Source organism: Dipteris shenzhenensis, chromosome 14 (assembly GCF_047967505.1).
Source record: "Dipteris shenzhenensis isolate YYH24624 ecotype China chromosome 14, Dip_SZ_1.0, whole genome shotgun sequence".
NCBI lineage: Eukaryota > Viridiplantae > Streptophyta > Polypodiopsida > Gleicheniales > Dipteridaceae > Dipteris > Dipteris shenzhenensis.
In genome coordinates this window covers 2,027,679-2,049,125 of record NC_141609.1, presented here as the reverse complement: position 1 = coordinate 2,049,125, position 21,447 = coordinate 2,027,679, and the positions used below count along the sequence as shown (strand labels likewise).

Here is a 21,447-nt window from a genome sequence, read left to right as displayed (position 1 = left end):
CTACTGATAGTGTTTTGACCTTGATTCAGCATACATCTAAGGCAACTGTGGCTTGGAACATATTGAAGAGTCAGTATGAGACACGGAATCAGAAAAGGATCCAGAACTTGGAGAATGAGCTCGCAATTGAGAAGTTTAATGAAGGAGAGACAGTGGAGACATTCATAACCCGAATCAAAAATCTGTGTGACCAGATGGCTGGTGCTGGGATACAAAAGACTAGCGAAGAGCTAGCTCAGCGGTGTCTCAGGATATGTCCACCAAGGTTTGATGGACTGGTAACAGCGCTTAACACTCACGTGAGACCCCAACCATTGTCATTTGAGGAGTTCTGTGCTTTACTTGTGGAGGAGGAATTGAGGCTTGAAGCTCGAGATGGAGGCAACAATAGGGATACTACGTTCTCTGCCACTACAAAAGGCAAAGGTGGTTCCTCCACCAAAGGTGAGTCCTCTACTAATGGTGATAGAAAGAAGAAGGGTGGCAAGAAGAAGTTTCAGGGAGAATGCTTCTACTGCAAGAAGAAGGGCCATGTGATTGTAGATTGCCGGGTCAAGAAAGTAGATGAAAAGAATGGTACCTTGAAGAAGACAGATAAGGGGAAAGAGACAGCTAACAGAGCGGAAGCAGAGTTGGATCTATTTCTGGCCACTGAGGAAGAGCGTTCCTCAGTTCAAGAAGCATCAATCACTGATTGATTGGTGTTGGATAGTGGTGCCTCCCGTCACATGACCTGCAAGAAGGGTGTATATTGTTCCATGCAGCCTCTACAGGAACCGATCACCATGACGGTTGGAAATAATGCAAAATGCCCTATTGAGGGAGGATTGAGGGTATAGGTATGGTTTCATTTATTTCTATAAATGGAGATGTTAAGAAACTATCTAATGTGCTGTATGTTCCACAAATCAAGGGAAATTTGCTATCAATTGCTTCCATAACTGACCTTGACCCCATGAGGTGAGGTTCAATAAGACAGGAGCAAAAATTTTGGATAGTGCTGGAAATCTTATTGGCACAGGAGTAAGGAGGAACAACTTGTATGAGCTAAGTGCTCTTACAGCCACCATAGGAGTGGGAACAAGCAGTCTTTGGCACGAAAGATTCAGTCACATCAGATTTGCAGTGCTGAAGGAGATGCAGAAGCAAGGTATGGTTGCTCACTTACCTATAGTAGCAGAAATCAAAGAGCCGTGTGAAGCTTGCATGATGGGCAAGAAATAGAGAAAGGCATTCCCACAAGAAAGCAAAAATAGAGCAAACGCTCCTCTAGAGTTGGTGCATGTTGACTTGTGCAGTAAGATGCCTACACAGTCCTTGGGGGGATCTTCCTATTTTTTATTGATTATCGATATTGCTAATAAATTCTCACTATAGAATTCTTAGCTAATATAAATGAACCCGATGATCCAACATTTATAACAAGAGAGCACATGCTGACTGCCCTATTGATAAAGGAGGAGGATGCTCATGAGTTGATTTGAGAGGGCTCGCCACAGGGGAGAGAGAGAGAGAGAGAGAGAGAGAGAGAGAGAGAGAGGGAGAGAGGGAGAGAGGGAGAGAGAGAGAGAGAGATCCAAAATTAGAATAGAAAGGCATAGGTAGGCAAAAAATTATTAGAGGGACACCTTTTAAAACAAGGTGGGGATCCTAGTAAGGCCCTGTCTTTCGAAGTGTCATTATAAGTCTAAGTGTAAAGTAGCTCCATAAATATTTCCAATAACTTGTAAATGGGAAATGATAGGTGTAAATTGGGAGGAAAGGAAAAGAGAAAAAGCAATTGAAGGTGAACGACTATGGGGGAAAGGTCGATGAGTGAAAGAAAGGAGTGTGTGGTGGATGGACCATTAAATAAAAGTGGGGATGTGCCTATTTTGGCAAGAGTAACATAAAGGTGGGGTCATACAAGAGACAAAGAAAGCCTCTATCTTTAGAGAGAAATACCTAACATAAGACAAAACCATTAGGATCTCCAGAACAAAAGAGAAGAACATTTAGAAAGATAGATAGATAGATGGACATGTAGATAGGTAGGAATCCAGAGAGATAGATGGATAGATAGATCGAGAGACAAATAGATAGATAGGAAGATAGATATACAAACATGTAGATGGATAATTATATAGGTAGAAGACACACACACTTTCTATTCTCCTTTTTCTTTTACATACATTTAATTTTTCAATTTTCCCTTTTACTATTTTTTCTAATTCCTTTTCCTTCTATCTCACAAACACTCTCTAATTTTTCCTGATTCCTTCTAATTTTTTTTCAATTTCTTTCTTAAAGCTCTCTCTCTCTCTCTCTCTCTCTCTCTCGCATCTTTACCAATTTTCTCCTATTTTCTTCCCTATTTTTTCCTCTTCCTTCCCCATAATTTTCCTTAATTTCACTTGATTTCCCCCCAATTATTTTTATTAATGTTTTAAAACTAGCTTTTTAATTACTTTTTCCTTTTTTTTCAAATTCTCTCTAGGCTCCTTTTTTTCCACATCGAGTTGTTTAAGTCTATGTTTAAGCTACTATACTATTATGACCCTGACAACAAGGGAGGGGTGTTTATGACACCTGTCTTCCCAATTAAAGTTAAGCTGGCTCTTACCATGTTTTCTTGTTGGATGGTGGCAAGTATGCAAACTCTCCTCTTCAATAAAAGAGATGCTTATTAGGACTTCACCAAGCTCTTATTTTTTTCTACAAAAATATTTTTTGCAAAAACATTATTGTCATTTCTTATCAAAGCTCTTATATACTTTTTATGCAAAAAGCATTTTTGTAGTATTGTCATTTCTTATCAAAGCTCTTATATACTTTTTATGCAATTTCGTAGGTGCTTTACCTACATACTCAAACTCTTCCTTAATTCTATAATGTTCTCTTTCTATCCTTCACCCTAACTCTTTTGTCTTTTCGCTATGCAAAAGGGGTTGTTGTCTTGTCTTCCATACACATGTCCTTTCCCCTGCAACTCTGGACAATTGCACATAGTACACTTACGTGATTAAGGCCTTTTTTGGCTTCTTGACTCCTTTCTCTAACTTGTGTCTTGTTTTTCATTCAGGATTTTTCATGGGATGTTTGACAACCCTCTTCTGGCTCTTCTCCCTCATCCCAAGCATCTTTGGATGGTTGCACTTATTACATTTAAGTCATCATGGTGTTGCCTTTTGACTCACTTCATTGCTCACCGAGCAATTTTCTCTTTCTTTTGGTTTTTCTTCTTTCTTAGAAGTCTTCCACCCCAAACAATTCCTAGATTAGCCCACTCCATCCTTGTTATGGCTATCATATAAACTCTTTTTTCCCCTAGTTACTTGCAAAACCAACAGCTCTCATTGCTCCAATATCGCATGTCTTACTCAAGCACTTCTCTTACTCTTTTTCCACTGCTTATTTGACACTTCTAAAACATTACTAGTCCTTTTCGGGTAGACAGTAGGTCATCACACTAGGTGATGACCTACTCTCACCTAGTGTGTTGTATCCTACTGGGGCATAGGTGGATACACACACACACTTACTATTCTCCTTATTCTTTTGCATCCATTTAATTTTTTAATTTTCCCTTTTCCTAATTTTTCTAATTCCTTTCCCTTCTATCTCACAAACACTCCCTAATTTTTCCTCATTCCTTCGATATTTTTTTTCAATTTCTTTCTTAAAGCTCTCTCTCTATCTCTCTCTCTCATCTTTAACCATTTTTCTCCTATTTTCTTCCCTATTTTTTCCTCTTCCTTCCCCCATAATTTTCCCTAATTTCACTTGATTTCCCCCCAATTATTTTTATTAATGTTTTAAAACTAACTTTTTAAATCCTTTTTCCTTTTCTTCAAATTCTCTTTAGGCCCTTTTTTTTCTACATTGAGCTGTTTAAGTCTATGTTTAAGCTACTATTTTATTGTGACCCTGATAACAAGGGAGGGGTGTTTATGACACGTGTCTTCCCAATTAAAGTTAAGCTAGCTCTTACCATGTTTTCTTGTTAGATGGTGGCACAACTCTCATTGCTTCAAAATCGCATGTTTTACTCAAGTATTTATTCTTTTTCTGCTACTTATTTGACGCTTCTAAAACATTACTAGTCCTTTTCGGGTAGACAGTAGGTCATCAAACTAGGTGATAACCTACTATCTCACCTAATGTGTTGTATCCTACTAGGGCAAAGGTGGGTACACACACACACACTTACTATTCTCCTTTTTATTTTGCATCCATTTAATTTTTTAATCCTCCCTTTTCCTAATTTTTCTAATTCCTTTTCCTTCTATCTCACAAACACCCCTAATTTTTCCTGATTCCTTCTATCTTATTTTTAATTTCTTTCTTAAAGCTCTAAATCTCTCTCTCTCTCTCTCTCTGTCTCTCTATCTCTCATCTTTAACCAATTTTCTCATATTTTCTTCCCTATTTTTCCTCTTCCTCCCCCATATGTTTCCGTAATTTCACTTGATTTCCCCCCAATAATTCCCTTTTTTTTCCACATCGAGGTGTTTAAGTATGTGTTTAAGCTACTATGTTATTGTGATCCTAATAATGAGGGAGGAGTGTTTATGACACCTGTCTTCCCAATTAAAGTTAAGCTGGTTCTTACCATGTTTTGTTATTGGATGGTGGCAGCAGGTATGCAGACTCTCCTCTTCAATAAAAGAGATGGACTTCACCAAGCTCTTTTTTTTTTGCAAAAACTTTAGTGTCATTTCTTATCAAAGCTCTTATATACTTTTTATGCAATTTCGTAGGTGCTTTACCTACATACTCAAACTCTTCCTTAATTCTAGAATGTTCTCTTTCTATCCTTCACCCTGACTCTTTTGTCTTTTCACTATGCAAAAGGGGTTGTTGTCTTGTCTTACACACACACACACACACACACAAGGACACGCGTGGACGTATGTACGTGCACATACACACAAAAGTGCATGCGCATATGTACGTGCATGCGCATGCGCACACACACAAAGGTGCATGCGTGTATGTACGTGCACGCACATGCGCACACACACACAGGCGCATGCGCATATGTACGTGCACACACACATGTATGTGCGTGAATTTGGGGGGCTTAAAAAATTATTCTATTGTAATTATGTAAATTTATGTTTTGAGAACCTAAGGATGCGTGTTCTTGATGGTAAGGGAGGTATACGAGATGAAGGATAATAACACCAATGCTCATGTGATCATAGTTCACATTGTAATATCAAATAGGTCAATAATATGGTAGAGTTTAGGCCTCCATGACAAAAGATAGACTTAGAAAACATTTGGGTCACATAAACAAGAGTGCACACAAGTACGCATGGGCACTACCTCCTAGTATAGTGGGTGTTTTTAGATGCAAAGGAGAAAGCAAAATGATTTTTGGCTTGTCGTGAGGTAGGTCTAAGTGAAGGCGATTCTTAAAGAAGTGAAAAAGGCCATTTTTTATTTTCAAAAAATCATGATTTATTTTAAGATCCACTTGCTATTTTCTTCTCTACAAACCTTCCATATTTTTATCCACTCTCTCTCACTCCCTCCCGCCCCCCCTCTATCTTTCTTGCTTTCAATTCATCATATCTCTGCCCTTACTTTAGCTGATTCAGTTGCCTTAATCTTGAGTTGAGCTTGTGTAAGCTCCTCTGCTATCCATACTTTGGTGCCCTTCAACTTGTAAGATTGTCAAAGAACCTTGAGCCGCATATCTTTTGACTTCAGAGTAAGGATTGCATGACCTCTATAGTGCAAAATAGAAGCTGGCCTGGAGTCATCATCATCATTCACCCATTCAATGTTGGGCAAGCTTGCTTTGATCTTTGTCAATATTTCACTATATGTGTCCTTCTTGTACCAATCTTTTGGGAGTCCCCCTATTCGAATCTTCAGCGCATTATCACATCTAGCTTCGTGTTCTTTAATCTCTGCTTGAATATTAGACTTACTTGCTTTGTTGTCCACTTCCACAATAACTTCCATCTTAGTAGTTTGTACTTTAGTGTGAACAAGATCTTGACTGTAGAGACTAGCTGTGTGGTAGGGGGGAGTCCTTACAAGATTTTACAGCCTCATTAATTACTGCCTGCTTACTAGGCCCTTCCAGAATGTGAGGTCGGGCTCTTACTTCTACAAGCTCCAATCGTAGCTCTCTCACTGCTTGCTATAGATAAAAAAATTAATCCTGTTGCCCGAGGATGGGTCGTTTTGAGCCTTCTTGTTGGTAATTCCGTGCATATGGAGAGGGTGTCATCTCGGTGTCATGGCTGCAACAACTATAGAGTATGGAGTCTTGATGGGTGTTGAAGGAGTTGAGGGAGTTGAGGGGGAGTTGGAGGAGAGGGTAGGCTAGTCCATAATTGGCTGTGTGTTGAACCCCCTAGCTTAACCTAACCCCTAGGTTGGGTTGGGGGTTTAGCCCAACTCGGGGTTAGGGAGGAGTAGGACTAGGTCTAGGGCTAGGGCTAGGTACAGACGGGAGGAATGGAGAGGTTTTGATGGGGGAGGTACGAAAGTATGACTCTGAGCTGTGGTACGGACGGAGGTACGTCAAAGGTACAGATGGACTGTATGGTATGGGCTGTACAGAGAGGCTAAGTGGTTGGTTTCACAAAGGTATGGAAGGAGAGGCTGAGCGACTGTAGAGAGGTTGAGAAAGAAAGAAAGAAAGAAAGAAATTTTATTAGAGTCTTCAGAAGACCGATGGGTCTATGAGACTGAAAGAAAACCTGATACAAATCACAGTAAGGGTGGAGCTATTGAAGCGAGCATCATCACCCATGCTGAATCCTAAGTTTGATCATACATAATCAAATACATCTGGATGTAACAATGAAAAGAAAAGGACTAGAGCGGAGCGGAATCCTCCATATGTCATGTCGCCCTGGCCACAATGCATAGTCGGTGATGGGACACTGGCACTCGTCGAGGGGTGTTGTGTGTCTTGGTCTCCTGGACGAGGCTCGATGCAAGACCAGAGCCACCGTGACTCTTGTGGGACGTATCCCGGGTCTAAACAATGATGGGAGGTCCCCCAAAGTGATTTGTGTGTCCCCTCTATGTCTCATGTGTCATGTTGCGATCGTCAAGTCAGGGTCTCTGTCATGTCTGTGGCTAGAGATTGGACAATCAATGTCACTCGATGGGAAGAACTCTGTGATCCTACTCTGAGAGGTGTCTGATGATGTGGCCAAGCCCCGTCGCCTGAGTAAGTGCTCTCTGTGTTGGACCCCCTCGTGAATGAAGGCCGCGAGGCATCTATAATCTAGGTAGGCAAGGAATTTGGAAAGGAGCTCGAAGCTGTCTCTGAAGAGGCAGTGGTAGCGACCGCGGATCTCGTAGTACACTAGGCACCTGAAAATAAAATGCTCCTCCGACTCAACCTCCTGACAATCGCACAATATGCATAAGCGATGCTCCCTAAGAATCCCCTCTACTATGCCCTCTCTATGAGGAGGCGGTGTGATGATACCCGAAACTGTCCGACGGAGATCCGTAGTGAGTGAGGCATATGAAGCTCAGTGTACCCCGGTGATGTGATGAGTCCCTCCTCCGAAATACAAAGACAGTAATCTCTGTAGAAACTCAACTTCACTTGAAGCTCCCTCGGCTCCAACCAGGTCCTAAAGGTGGGTAGCTGTAGGAGATCCTCTCAAATGACCTGGTTAGTGTGTGGCCCGATTGGGATGGTGGGTGGGAGTACCGGAGGGGCATCTAAACTGTATTGAAAAGGAGGTATCCTATCGATGTGGAACCCTAGTCTCACAAACCATCTGTGAGTCTGTGCATACCAGCATCGCTCGTCTCCCTCTACTGCCAACCTCATGGAGGAATCGAGAGCCAACCATGGCAACCTCTATCTCCGTGATGTGCAGTCCCCATATGATCTAACCCGGTGTAGGTATATAATGGTCTGAAAGGTTGCATCTAGCTGGAGTGGAGAAGCACCAAACTCGGCCTGAATGATGTGATGTGGTACAGATGGTTTCCCCTAGATCATCCGTAAGAGCATGAGGCTCTGCAGGCGCTCCACCCGTGTCCACTCTATCTCTGACATGTCAGGCCCCCAACAAGGGCTGCCATACATACCGGCTGGTCAGACCAAGGAGTTTAAGAGAAGAGCCTTGGTCCGAGGGTCCTGGAAGTGGGAGTGGAAGCATGGTCTCTCTAGCCGAGCCAATGAGGCGTATCCCCTGCTCAGTTTGGCTTGCATCGCTGGTCTCATCGTGAAGATCGGGCTGGAGAAGATGACCCCCAAGTAAGTGTATGAGGATATTATCTCAACTGGTGACCCATCGAAAGTAAAAGTAAACTGCTTCCGTTGCATGCTTGCTCGAGAGGTGTTAAAGATCATGACCTTGGTCAAGGTTGACCTCCAAGTCATGGGATAAACAAAAAGACTGTAGTGCATCTAGGTGTCGCTAGAGCCCCTCGGTTGTGGATGACAAGAGTGCCACATCATTTGCATAAAGAAGAATCCTGATGATGATCCTAGCAAGTGAGCAACTAGTCCCTCCGAACGCCCCCATGAAAGTCTCAAGCTCATCGATGTAGAGGCCAAACAGGGTCAGTGATAAGGGACAACCCTATTTGACCCCTATGGTACTCAAGATCTCATCTGTCCAACCTACGCCTGTCTGAACTTGGCCTCAGACTCTCTCATACAGTGCCATGACTGCCCAGAGGATCTCCTGATCAAATCCCAGTGTCTGTAGGCATGTGATGAGACGAGCTCGAGGTACTGTGTCAAAGGCTTTGTGAAAATCCATAAAGCAGCAATATACCCTCTCCTTTCGTGATCTGGCCTCCTCAATGACACTCCTGAGTGTGGGTATGTGATCCATAGTCCCATGGTCTCGCTTGAAATCGGCCTGACCCTCTACTCTGAGCCCTCTCATCTCTGCGAACACGTTGATCAATGCATCCACTACAGCTGCATAGATCTTGGACATCACATGTCCAATCATGATAGTCCTGTAGTTACTCGGGTCCATGGGATCCCCTGCCTTGTGGATGGGGGTGATGGTGTTGAGTGTCCAGGTGTGTGGGAAGCTAAGGCAAACATCGTCATTGAATAGCTTTGCTAGGATCGGGGCTAACGTGTCGATCCCATATGCGATAAACTTAGTGCATAGCCCCTCGTGATCCTAGCTCAGCCATTGTGTAGTTTCAATGTCGCATCCTTGACTCCCCCTCTGGTGAACAACGTGCAAGTGGTGGGGTGAGGTGTGTGTATGAGATCTAGAGTGGGCTGGTGTGGGACATCATAAAGATGGTGTGCATACGTGTGCCAGACTCTCGTGTCAGTGAGGGGTGATGGAGGCCTACACTCAAGAAATCTCCGCCAAAAATCCTTAGAGTTGCTGCTGTACAAGATGTGCAGCAGCTCCTCCTCATTTCGACGATGAAATGCATGCTTCTTTCGACGTACGAGATGTCGGTACTTGCGTACCGTGTCTCGTGTGTTCGAGAGGTGACATTTGGTTTCAAGTCGGAGCTGTTGGCGATAAGCCTTGCACTCCGCATCGTACTAATTGTTGCACGGTACATAACCAAGAGGTGGTGGTCTAGTGGACGGTGTGGTGTGGGGAACGATTTGGAGGGCAACCTTGTGCAGTGTGGGACTAATCAGGGCAGTACGGTCCTCTATGAGTGGTATGTGATCGATGTAGGTTAGGAGTCTGTTTAGGCATCTAGAGTAGGCTGGTGAGAGGCTGTGATCAAAGTGTATGTCGTGCTTCCTATGTGGTGTGTGTGGTGTGGCTAAGCATGGGGTGGCAATAGTGAAGAATAGGTATGTGTGATCAGCTCCTGGAGGAAGTGGTGCTACGGTGAAGTCGGTGATACATGAAGTGAAGGTAGGGGATCCCATGATGTAATCTACTACACTAGTGCCCCCCGCCCCCCCCGTGTGGGAAGCAAGTAAAACCACCTGAGGAGGGCCATAGGTCAAGCTCGTTGTAGATGATGAGATCATGCATCCTGCCCAGATCAAGGAGCGCGTGTCCATATGGTGTAACAGGCCCGTGTCGATTCAATGAGGTCTTGGTCATACCTGCTCCGTCTAGGTCCATGTCTGGTAGCATGATAGAGTCATCTTGGAAGTCCACGAGTGGTGCCTAATGCGTGCTCATGTTGGCATTGAAGTCCCCAACAAGGAGAACTTCCCTGCGGGCTGAAAGGTCTGGGATATCCTGATGTAAGGGTGCATATGGCGATGTCTCACCCTCCTCTCATGCCACTCTGGCGAAGTGGGATGTGTCTGGCGGGAAGTAGCATATTGCTATGAAAAGGTCACAGGTGTCTGTGCGTCGGATCCAGATCCACATGAATCGGGAGTGTGCATCCTGTATAAGACTCCGAGAAGTTCCGTGGGTCTGACCATAAGGTATTACAGTTCCAAATGGTGCAATCTAGGGTCTCGAAAACCTGAGTCTCATAGGCCTCGTCCCCCTAGGGGGTACGGGTGGGGGCCCGATGGGTGCTGGTCAACAACCTACCATCTCGGACCATGGCCCATTTTCCCTCCTTGTGGGCAACATCCTGCTGCTGCAGAAGAACTTGTTGCTCCTCAATTTGTAGTGGTGTCATACGAGAGAGAGAGAGAGAGAGAGAGAGAGAGAGAGAGAGAGAGAGCTCTCCAAAATTAGAATAGAAAGGCATGGGATGCCACTAAGGCCCTGTCTTTCGGAATGTCATTATAAGTCTAATTGTAAAGTAGCTCCATAAATATTTCCAATAACTTGTAAAAGGGAAACGATAGGTGTAAATGGGAAGGAAAGGAAAAGAGAAAAAGCAATTGAAGGTGAAGGACTAGGGGGGAAAGGTCGATGAGTGAAAGAAAAGAGGTGTGTGGTGGATGGACCATTAAATAAAAGTGGGGACGTGCCTATTTTGGCAAGAGTTATATAAAGGTGGTGTCATACACGAGACAAAGAGAGCCTCTATCTTTAGAGAGAAATACCTAACATAAGACAAAACCATTAGGATCTCCAGAACAAAAGACAAGAACATTTAGGACCTCCACAAGCAAATAGAAACTTAAACTCTAAACATATTAAAACCTCTTGAACTACTACTAACGCACACTTAAAAGCTCATACTAACCACAATTTGCATGGTCAAATTGACCAAATGAACTAACTTCAAAACTATGGACCTAATTAGCAACTCAATAACCAAGACATCCCTTAGGACCCTTGCAGGGCCCAAAAAGTGTAAGGAGAGAGCACTGCTAAAGTGTGAGGAGAGCAGTGCTGGTGCAGTGCTAATAAATGAACTCAATCACATGCAAATCTATAAGAGATGCAAACTAGGAGACATTCTAATAGAGACCTAGGTGCAAAGTTGAATACCATAACCATCGTACTCAAAAATACTGGCTCGTCCGTCCTTCACATTGACACAAACTGTCGAATTTGTGACTGCTTCATAGCCACAAGGCCTGCCTCCAGCCTCTTGTTCCACGAGAAGAAATGCCTAAGCGTACAACTCATACTTACTCAAGCGAAGATGCTGCACCAGATGGCCCCGAGTCTGATCTCTACGTTTATTACTGCAAACACTGCGGCTCACATGTGCTCATCACGGGTGTGTTATCACAATTACTGCTCATCTCATATTTGGACTTAAAGAAGAGAAAGTATGGGTGTGATTTCGACGTAGAAAAAGTCGGAGGAACTTAGAGAAATTCGGCGAAAGGCTTGTGAATGTTTGGGGTTCCTATATGTTGGCTTGATATGCACTATGGGAATGTGCTATGTATGAAAACCAAGGTCGACCATTTTTGTAGCGAGTTTGCAAACCCAAGTGACAATCAAACATTATGGGTGAATTCTCAGCCATTTCCCGAGCTGGATGTATCTATAGCGCGGCTTACTATAGCCTTTTCGGGGTTTTAACACAGTTTACTATAAACTTCAGTAAACGTCTTAAACGTTTCCAATTTTGTGCACTTGCTTAGGTGCAGGGGCCTGTTTCCACTGCCAGTTAAGGAGGACCTCTTACGCTGTGAAAATGAAATTTTGTACGGTTCAGTTATGTTAAATGTCATAACTACTTCTTAAGAACTATTTGACATTTTGAAAAGCATCGACGCGGTCAAAAGTGAACGTGGATTGAGTGAGATGCAAGAAGCAGAGCGGATCAACATGATAGTCCTGAACAAGGCTCAACGTACTAAGGAGACTTGAAAGGACAACCTATGTGGAGTGTGAATCCCTTCATGAAACTTAATAAACACAGGAAAATGGAAGGGTACAGTAATTCCCAAGTGTGGAATACCAAAGGCTAAGGATGTTTACACATAAACCTCCTCATAGGGTGATGAAACGACCCCGGCTGTCATGGAAGTTGAAAGACCACAGATCTGGGCAAGTCCCTCTACCCTGTCCTAGATAGGAGGGTGTAAAACTCTGGAATACATCTTGGTGTACCAGCTTGTGCTCCATATTAGTCACTCTATCTTCCTCATGCTTAAGCTGCAATACATCCATTTTTGCAGTCTAAGTGCTGTTCATCCTCTTTCATCTTTGCATGTGGGTGAGAATTGTGGTGAAAACTCTGAATTTCGATATTCTTATCTTTGAAGTTGATGCAAGTACTTGGATCCTCCATTTGGCTGTCAGAAAATAAGACTGCAACCTAATGCTGGTCCCCGCAGAGGAATATGAATGCAAAGGGATCTCATAACTCTCTCTGATCACGCTACCAAACATTTGAACAAGAGAAAACACTCAGAACTGGAATGTACAGCAGATAATTTCGCAAACAGGAAATGCTATTAAGCTCCACAAAGTGGTGGCCAGCAAGTGCAAAACTCAGTTACAACCTGACCAGTGAGATAATGCAGGGAAGTGCTGAACAGACTGCAGAACTGTGGCTGCTATAATTCTCTTCGCTGCATTTTCAGCTCGCTCAAACGAGCCTCATCAGTAATTTACACGTGAAGTGTGTAAGCCTCCCAATTTTGTCCACTCCTTTGGTCACCACATGGAAGTTGTCATTTGTGTCCTTTATGGGCCATACACCATCCAAAGTTCCACATTTCCTTTCTGTTCTAGAAATTTTACAATGTTGGCACATATATGACATTGAAGATGACTTTGACATTTCCCAAGGCACATCAATGAGACCAAAATGGTGTTCATGGATTTTTCTGCCGTACATTAGAATAGAAGCACCATCCATGCATTCACATGGCAAGGTCAAGATTCAGCTCTAGGAAAGTTTGGGATCTAGCTGTCGGAAGGAGTTGTAATGAGTCACACAAAGAAACACAAACATGGTATATGTTTAGGGGTTAGTGCTCAAAAGCAAGAAATCGAATGGGATAAATTATACCTTCTGGAGAGATTTATAACTTTCTCATAGAAGAAAGGCTGTGGATGAAGGCAAGGACAAGAAGCCAGAAGTGATAGAAAAGTCAACAGTAGCAGACTTGCAGTGGGAGCAGGGGGGTGGAGATGGCATGCAACCGTTGACCTGTCTTTGAAAAATAATATGACCGTGTACATTCAAACTCTGCTATTCATGCCTGGGAGATGTTGCAGAGAAAGTGTGAGGTGACAAATGATGCCACTGCTGTGCCTGAGAAACCGGCTTTATGGTTTAAGAATGAGTAAAGGAGATTCTTTAAATCTTAAGGATGTGATTGAGCAGCTTGCATCGATCGAGGAAGAAATGGAAGACAAAGACTTGATTATATAACTTTTTCCCTTAAGAATGTTCATTACTTAGGGAGGAACAGCTTCTTTCACAGAGCTGAATGACTTTTGCTACAGGATGGAGAATGCCAAAGAAATCTGGTTATGTCCGACTAGCTGGCTTCTGAATGTAAGGTATCATAGTTAATATATCACTATTAGCTGTAATGAAAGAGTCTTAAAAGCAGAAGGAAGTAAATGAACAACAGAGTTACAATATTTACTATAAGGGATTCTATGCTTTTGTTCATGAATGACCTTTCTTTATATAGAGAGTGAAGAGGTACAATTGAAAGGACGTGTGTACCAAACGGTGGTGCATGTGCCATGAAGAGATGTGTACCCCTAGTGAAGGTGGTGACCAAAGGGCATACATGAATCTTATTGAGATGTGTACATTATGATGGTTGGTGGAGGATGTTGATCTACAGCAACATGATTGGAGGATGAGGATCTAGTGTATGATTTGGACGTCTATGTGGAGACTTCGTAGCCTATAAAATAGGTGGTACGTATTTGGTTTGAGTGGATCATATTGTAGCCTTCCTTCGTAAGGCTAATAGCTAATACCAAGTTATGTGTTGGCTTATCTTTTGCTCTGTGGTTAACCAGTCTTCTCTCCTTCCCACTTTGTGAGCTTCTTCCACCTTGAGCACTTTTTATCTACTGCCCAACATGGTATCAGAGCACTAGGTTCTTCTCCCCCCTTCCTATAGCACTCCCCTTCTTCAGCCTCTATTTTCTGATCCTGCTTCCGACACTGTTTTTTAACACTGCTTTGTCTATTTCGTCAAAGCTCTCCCTTCTATGTGGTGCTGTCGTGTTTTCTCAGAGACGGTTGTTGAAAGAGACCTTTTTTATATGCTGTGGGTCTGGGTTTATTCTCAGAAGTATTTGTCACAGGCCATTTCTTCAAGACGCCCCCGTTTTTCTCCAGCAAGGCTTGTAAAGGCTATGTGGTTGTAAAGTTGGCAGTTTCCTTGACGTTGCAGATCCTTCATTCTTCTCTGAGTGTCTTTCTGATTTCTCAGAAGAGACTACTGCTGAGCGTATTCTCTCTCCTTCCTCCTTTGTGAGCTTCTTCAACCTTGAACACTCTCTCATCTACTTTCCAACAAATGTGTCTCTAAAAAGTGTCTCTTATGAAAGAGTATGCCTCTTCCATACAGTTATAGGTCTCTTGGGAAGGGGTATTCCTCATGGGAAGTGTCTCTGAAAAGGCATACCCTTAAACGTGTGTCTATCCACAAATTCATCCATAGGTAAAGCCAGAAAAGGAAACTAAGTCGCTCATAATGACATCCCTCCTACTCAAAAGAAGAGCTGCGTGGAAAGTGGAGTCTCTTGTAAAGGTCCGCAGATCGGGTACCACTGAAAATATTTTTTAGAGAAGCTCTGGGTACTGTTGCATCTCCTCATCCATCTTCCAAGTAGCATTGGAGTCATCAAGATCTCTCCACTAGGCAAGGAACTTTGTGAGAACTTGTTGGTGGGTTTCTTGTTGATCTTGATGAAGTATCTTTTTTCGGACAAGTAACATGTAAATATATTCACACACACGCGCGCGCACACACACACATACACACATAATATTACAAAAAATAGTCCCAAAGAAAGTGACATTCAGCTACAAGCATCAGAAGATATCATTATATAACAAGAAGGCATGATAATCTAAATGATAATGCATGTGGAAGAGAGAGAGAGAGAGGAGTGCACACAAGATAGACTAATTGTACACTAACTTGTATTCCAAGGAAAATAGGAAGATATACATGGACCCTTTAGGGTTAGGGTTAGGATTTGTCATATAATCCTATGGTGCAATTCACACCATTCTCAACACCCCCTCTTAAATAAGAAGAGGGTGCTTTACAAAACACAAAATTTGGATTTTCTGAAAGATGCATGATGGCAACAGAAACAAGTGAGTACAAGTACTCGTGAGCACTGCCTTCAAATAGGTTCCGTCAAAGGAAAACAATTGTCAAGATGATTGGATGATTAATTTGCAATACTTGTGATGGAAGCCCGCATAGGAAAGTCCGAATGATTTGCAAACTCTGTGTGTGTGTGTGAGAGAGAGAGAGAGAGAGAGAGAGAGAGAGAGAGATCAAACCAAAATGGAAGGGGGCCACTTGGCAAGAAACTGTGTGGGACACTTTTTTACAAAAGTGTAACTATAGCGCTGCTGCCTGGAAGGCAGTGCTAATAAAGATAAGAAAAGATGCACAAGAGTGCAAAAAGAGCACATCAGAAAAAAGTATGTACAAAGGTGTACAACTTAACCTTCACTTCCCCCTCTTAAGTTGCAATTGGCGAAGGCCAAGCTGATGTCGAAAGTGGGCGAAATTGTCAAGGGAAAGTGGCTTGGTGAAGATATCTACGACTTGTTCTTGGGTCAGACGATGTACCAAGTCGATCTCTTCGCGGAGAGCTTTCTCATGGATGAAGTGATACTGCACTTCAATGTACTTTGTTTTGGCATGAAACACTGGGTTCTTTGCCAGTTGGATGTTGCTTATATTATCTGAATAGAGCACAGTAGGGTCTCTAGAAAGTATCTTAGTCTTTGAAAGAAGCCTTATGAACCAAATTGCTTCACATGCTGCATTGGTGGATCCTCTATACTTTGCTTCGGTAGAAAACAATGCCATTGTTGGTTGCTTCTTGCGTCGCCATGACTAGGCTGTGGAGCCAAGACAGAAGCAGTATCCAGTGGTGGATCTTCTGTCAATTACACTTCTTGCCCAATCAGCATCTGTGTATCCATGGAAGTGTATGTCGGATGACCTGGCATAGTGTAGTTTATGATCCCATGTACGGTGAAGTATCTTAGTACTATCTTTGTTGCAAGGAGGCGAGTCTTCTTGGGATTCTACATGAACTGCCCGAGTACACCAACCGAATAAGAAATGCCTGGCCTGGTGATAGTCAAGTAGATCAAGCTGCCAATGAGTTGTGTGTACTGTAGAGGATCTGAAGCTGGAGAAGTGTCAAGTGGTGACAACTTAATATTGCATTCCATAGAAGTAGGGAGTGGCTTACAGTCATGTAGATACAACAGCTCAAGTATTCTCTATGTGTACTTGCCCTGTGAAAGTGTGATGCGAGTGTCATGTCTCCATATTTCTATCCCAAGGAAATCATGGAGTTCTCCCATATCCTTCATGTCAAACTGTGAGGTGAGCTGACTCTTTGCTTCTGAGATGAGATGTCCATTGGGGCTGGTGATGATCAAGTCATCAACATAAAGCACTACAAGAAGGATGTCTTCTGTAGTCTTTTTGATGTAAAGGGATGGGTATGAATTTGATGGTTGAAAACCAGATGCCAGAAATTGATGATGAATCCTTGCATTTCATGCACGAGGAGCATGTTTCAAACCATAGAGTGATTTCTACAACTTCTAGACCGTATTCCATCCCTCTAGTTGCATATCCTGGAGGCTGTATCATGTAGATTTCGTCATCAAGAAAAGTATTGAGGAGGGCATTCTTCATATCCATCTGGTGGATGGGCCAATCAATGTAGGCTGCAAGAGCTATGGCTATCCTGACGGTGGTCATCTTTGCAACTGGTGCAAAGGTCTCCTCATATTCTGTGCCATACTGTTGGGCATATGCCTTGGCTACCAACCTGCCTAGCCTTGTGTCTGTCAACCTCTCCATCTGAATTTGACTTTGTCCCATTTGCATCCTATGGGCTTCTTCTGTGCAGGAAGATCTATCAAGGTCCAAGTTTGGTTCTTGAGAAGAGCATTGTACTCTTCATCCATTGCACGTTGCCACTCAGGGACTTCTACTGTATCTTGGAAGGTGGTTGGCTCATCAAATTCCATCACTTTAGCCATAAATGCATAATTGCTCTTGTAGGTCCTCCTCTGAGGTGCCTTTCAATCACGAGCAGATCTTCTGAGATTGGAAGTAAAACTCTCAGGGATCACAGTAATGACTGTGGTAGCGGCTGTATCCACTATGTCAAGGACCCTCTCTTTGCCTTTACTCTGAGTGGTCACTGTGGACTGTATACTATCTGACCCTGTAGGCAAAGAAATCTGATGTATCTGTAGGTCATCTCATGGGCTATCCATAGATGCCACTTATACCTTGGTATGAGCCTTGTAGGCCTAGTTATAGTCAGTTCGGATACAGTTAGTTTATGTACCATCTAGGTCAGTTAGGACACTTAGTCCAGTTAGGGCAGTTACCGCGTAACATGGATGCCTATCTCACTAATGTGAAGGATTGAAAGAGCAGTCGGCCAACCTTGATGAGATTATGCCTGATTCTCAGCTGGTTTCTAATACCCTTGATGGGTTGCCTGATTCATATCAAGGCTTTGCTACTACATTGAGGGTGGTTGCAGGGGGTGATGCCAATCATTTCTCATTTGACCAGCTTGTTGCTCTTCTTCTTTAGGAGGAGCAAAGTCGTGTGAATCGCAATGCTACTATGGCTAGTGTTCAAGCATTTGCTGCCCATCACAAACAAAAAGGTAAAGGGAAGGTTTTAGCTGAAAAACCCTTATTCCTATGCTGATCATTCACATGGTGCCTCTTCTTCAGGGGATACCAAAAGAAGAAGAGATGTAATTATTGCAGGAAACCTGGGCATGATATGTAGGAAGCGCATAGCATCTGAAAAGAAAAAGAAAGAGTCATTGATTTTACCATGGCAGATACTCATTTGTGGCGTGAGAGGTTTGGACACCTCAATTTTGGAGCCCTGGTGAAGGTATATAAGGAAGATGTGGTTGTGGATCTTCCCAAAATGCATATGCCTACCAAACATGTTTGTGAACCATGCTTGCTTGGTAAGATGCACCGTGCTGTGTTTCCCAAGGATGGGAGAGTTGGTGCTTCACGCAAGCTTTATCTAGTTCATAGTGATGTTTGTGGACCCCTGGGAGTCCTTTCTCTCCTGCAAGTTGCTTCAACCCCCTTCCATCATCCACTTCCCTTTAGCCCTCCTTCATAGCTCAACCTCCACTCCATCCCTGTCTTTCAGCCCTCTCAGCCCCCCGCTCTCAGCCCCCTGCGCTCTCAGCCCCCCGCTCTCAGCCCTCGCTCAGCCCCCCGCTCTCAGCCCCCTCCTCTCAACCTCCCGCTCTCAGCCTCCCGCTCAGCCCCCTGCTCTCAGCCCCCCTCTCCGCCCCCCGCTCTCAGCCCCCCCCCCCCCCTCGCTCAGCCCCCTGCTCTCAGCCCCCCCGCTCAGCCCTCGCTCAGCCCTCCCGCTCAGCCCTCCGCTCTCAGCCCCCCGCTCAGCCCTCCCGCTCTCAGCCCCCCGCTCAGCCCTCGCTCAGCCCCCCCGCTCAGCCCTCCGCTACCCCCCCCCCCCCCCGCTACCCCCCGCTTGGGCGCTGCTGCCGCTGCAGCTAACCGCACCCCGCTGTAGCTAACCGCACCCCCCCCCCTTTCGCTCCCCGCTACCTTTTTTTTTGTTGTTGTTGTTGTTGTTTGGGGTCTCTTTTCCGTAAGGGGCAAAAAAAAAAAAAAAAAAAAACTAGCCTCTCCTCCTTCTCCACCTCTTGGCTGCCTCTCCACTTCAGGCTTCAGCACTACCTCTCCACCACCTCGCACTGGACGTGCCTCCCATTATGGGGGGGGAACTGCTGCTCCCGCTCCCGGTTGAACATTGAACATTAACACTACGATCTGCACCCGCACCCCAAGAGAATGGGGGACAAAGCCAAGAAAGACGAAAATAACAACAACAAAAAAAAGCAAACGACACAACTGAATTTGGAGGATGTGAACACACGTTACAACCGAAGTGGACTCGGGGTAAACAGCAAGGCAAAGTTAGGACCCGCCTCAGCTTCTTCAGCATCTATCTCTACCTCAACCTCAACCTCAACTCCCGCTACAGTGTCAGTTTCGTTTTCAGCTCCAACCTCAGCTCCCTCTATCTCTATCTCTACTTCGACTTCAGTCCCCGCTTCAGGCCCAGCTCTAGTTCCAGTCTCAGCTCCATCTACATCTACGATCAGTGACATACTCATGCCCATGGTGCCGGTTGTTGTTCCCTTTCCCTCTTCTCCTGTTACAGCTCTCACACAGCTTTTGACACCTACTTCCGAGGTGTCATACACTGTGCCGCATTATGCTTCACTCTCCCCTCTCCCTCTCAGTTAGCCCATCCTCCCACACCCCGTTGGGACTGCCTCACCCATTCCACTGTCATCTCCGTTCCTCACTCAGCCACTCACTCAGCCACCGTCCAGTTTTCGGACTCAGTCCCACTCTTTCATGCCATAGGCACCACAGTTTCAGCATGGACATGGGTGGACTAACACACCAGAGGCCCGTGAGACCCTACCACGGAGATACATAATTTTCGTGAGCATGAGATGGAGCTGGCTCGCTTCGCACAGGAGCAGGTCCGCTTCAACCAGGAGCAGAGCCGTATCATACAGGAGCAGGCTAGGGCCATTCGGGAGCAGGCGGATCTTATTCAGGGACTCAGACAGGATATCATGCAGCTCCGACAGGAGGTCACAGCCATACACACTGTCCCAGGGAGTACCCCGGTGGTCGAGGCAGAGATTGTGAGCATGCAATTTGCTATTGAGGAGACTTCCAGATGGGTTGACGTGGCCAAACGGGAACCCGCAAGGGTCACCGTTTCGGCTACCCTCATGGAGCAGCAGCAGAGAGCTAGTAAGGCTCTCAACATCAGAGTACGCGGGATCCCACGCACTGAGGCTACACCGATGGTAGATGCGACTGCGTTCGTGACCGCTACCTTGGGTGTGGCTGAGCACAGGATAGAGAGGGCATGGCGGGTGGGGAGAGATCCTAACCGAGAGCAACCCCTGATCATACGATTTCATGACACTCAGGCGCGACTTTCAGCTCTACGACGCAGGTCAGTCCTTCGAGATCAGCCAACGATCTCTATGGATGAGGATATCACACCTCTACAGGTTGAGGAGAGGCGCTCTTTGCTGCAGCAGCGGGATCAGGCCCGAAAGGAGGGGAAGTGGGCAGTGGTACGAGAGGGACGACTTCTTACAGGCCCCCGTAGGACACCTGCCCCCTCCCCTACATAGGGAAGCGGGGCCTATGAGACTTAGATATCCGAGACCCTCTCCTGCACCATTTGGAACTGTAATGGTACCTTATGGTCAGAACCAGGGAACTTCTCGGAATCCTATACAGGCCACGACATAGTCTTCTATACAGAGACACATCAGAGTCCAGAGCGCCCTCTCCCAATAGTCAGCGGATACATGGGAGTCTGCCTACAGAGATGAGACGAGGGGTACAGGAGGAGTTCGAGGTTCAGGTGGAGTTGCAGTCCTTTTCAGATCCACACTTCGGGGGATCATTTCAGTAGAGCAGAGAGATACACATTCCAGATTTCTTTGGATCCGGATACGACACATGGATAGCCAGGATCTGTTTGTCGCAGTTTGCTACTTCCCCCCAGAGACCTCCCACTTTGCCAGAGATATTCGAGGTGATGATGAGACATCCCCATTTGCTGCCCTTTATCAGTCCATTGTTGACTTTTCTAGCCGCAGAGAAGTCCTTCTAGTGGGGGACTTCAACGCGAGGATAAGGACCCGTCAGGTACCACTTCTTGATTTCAGAGATGATTCCACTCTACTGGCAGATGTTGACCTTGAGGAGGCAGGTATGCTACGGGTTTCGGCTGACAGGCGAGGTCCACTTTCATCCTATGGGCAGGTCCTATTAGACCTGGGCAGAATACATGATCTCATTATCTATAATGGTCTTGACAGATGGCCCGCTTCAGGTGGTTTC

At 44.8% G+C, this 21,447-nt stretch overlaps 1 protein-coding gene across 1 annotated transcript in view; it reads left to right on the top strand.

Annotated features, from left to right (window-relative positions):
- The first annotated feature begins 11,230 nt into the window (after nt 1-11,230).
- LOC147894054 (UPF0235 protein At5g63440) overlaps nt 11,231-21,447 on the top strand; it is a 108,957-nt gene continuing 98,740 nt past the window's right edge. Inside the window, exon 1 of the mRNA XM_087385090.1 lies at nt 11,231-11,562. Within this exon, the coding sequence (XP_087241216.1) occupies nt 11,448-11,562 (115 nt within the window). The 5' untranslated portion in view covers nt 11,231-11,447. The remainder of the gene's footprint in view (nt 11,563-21,447) is intronic.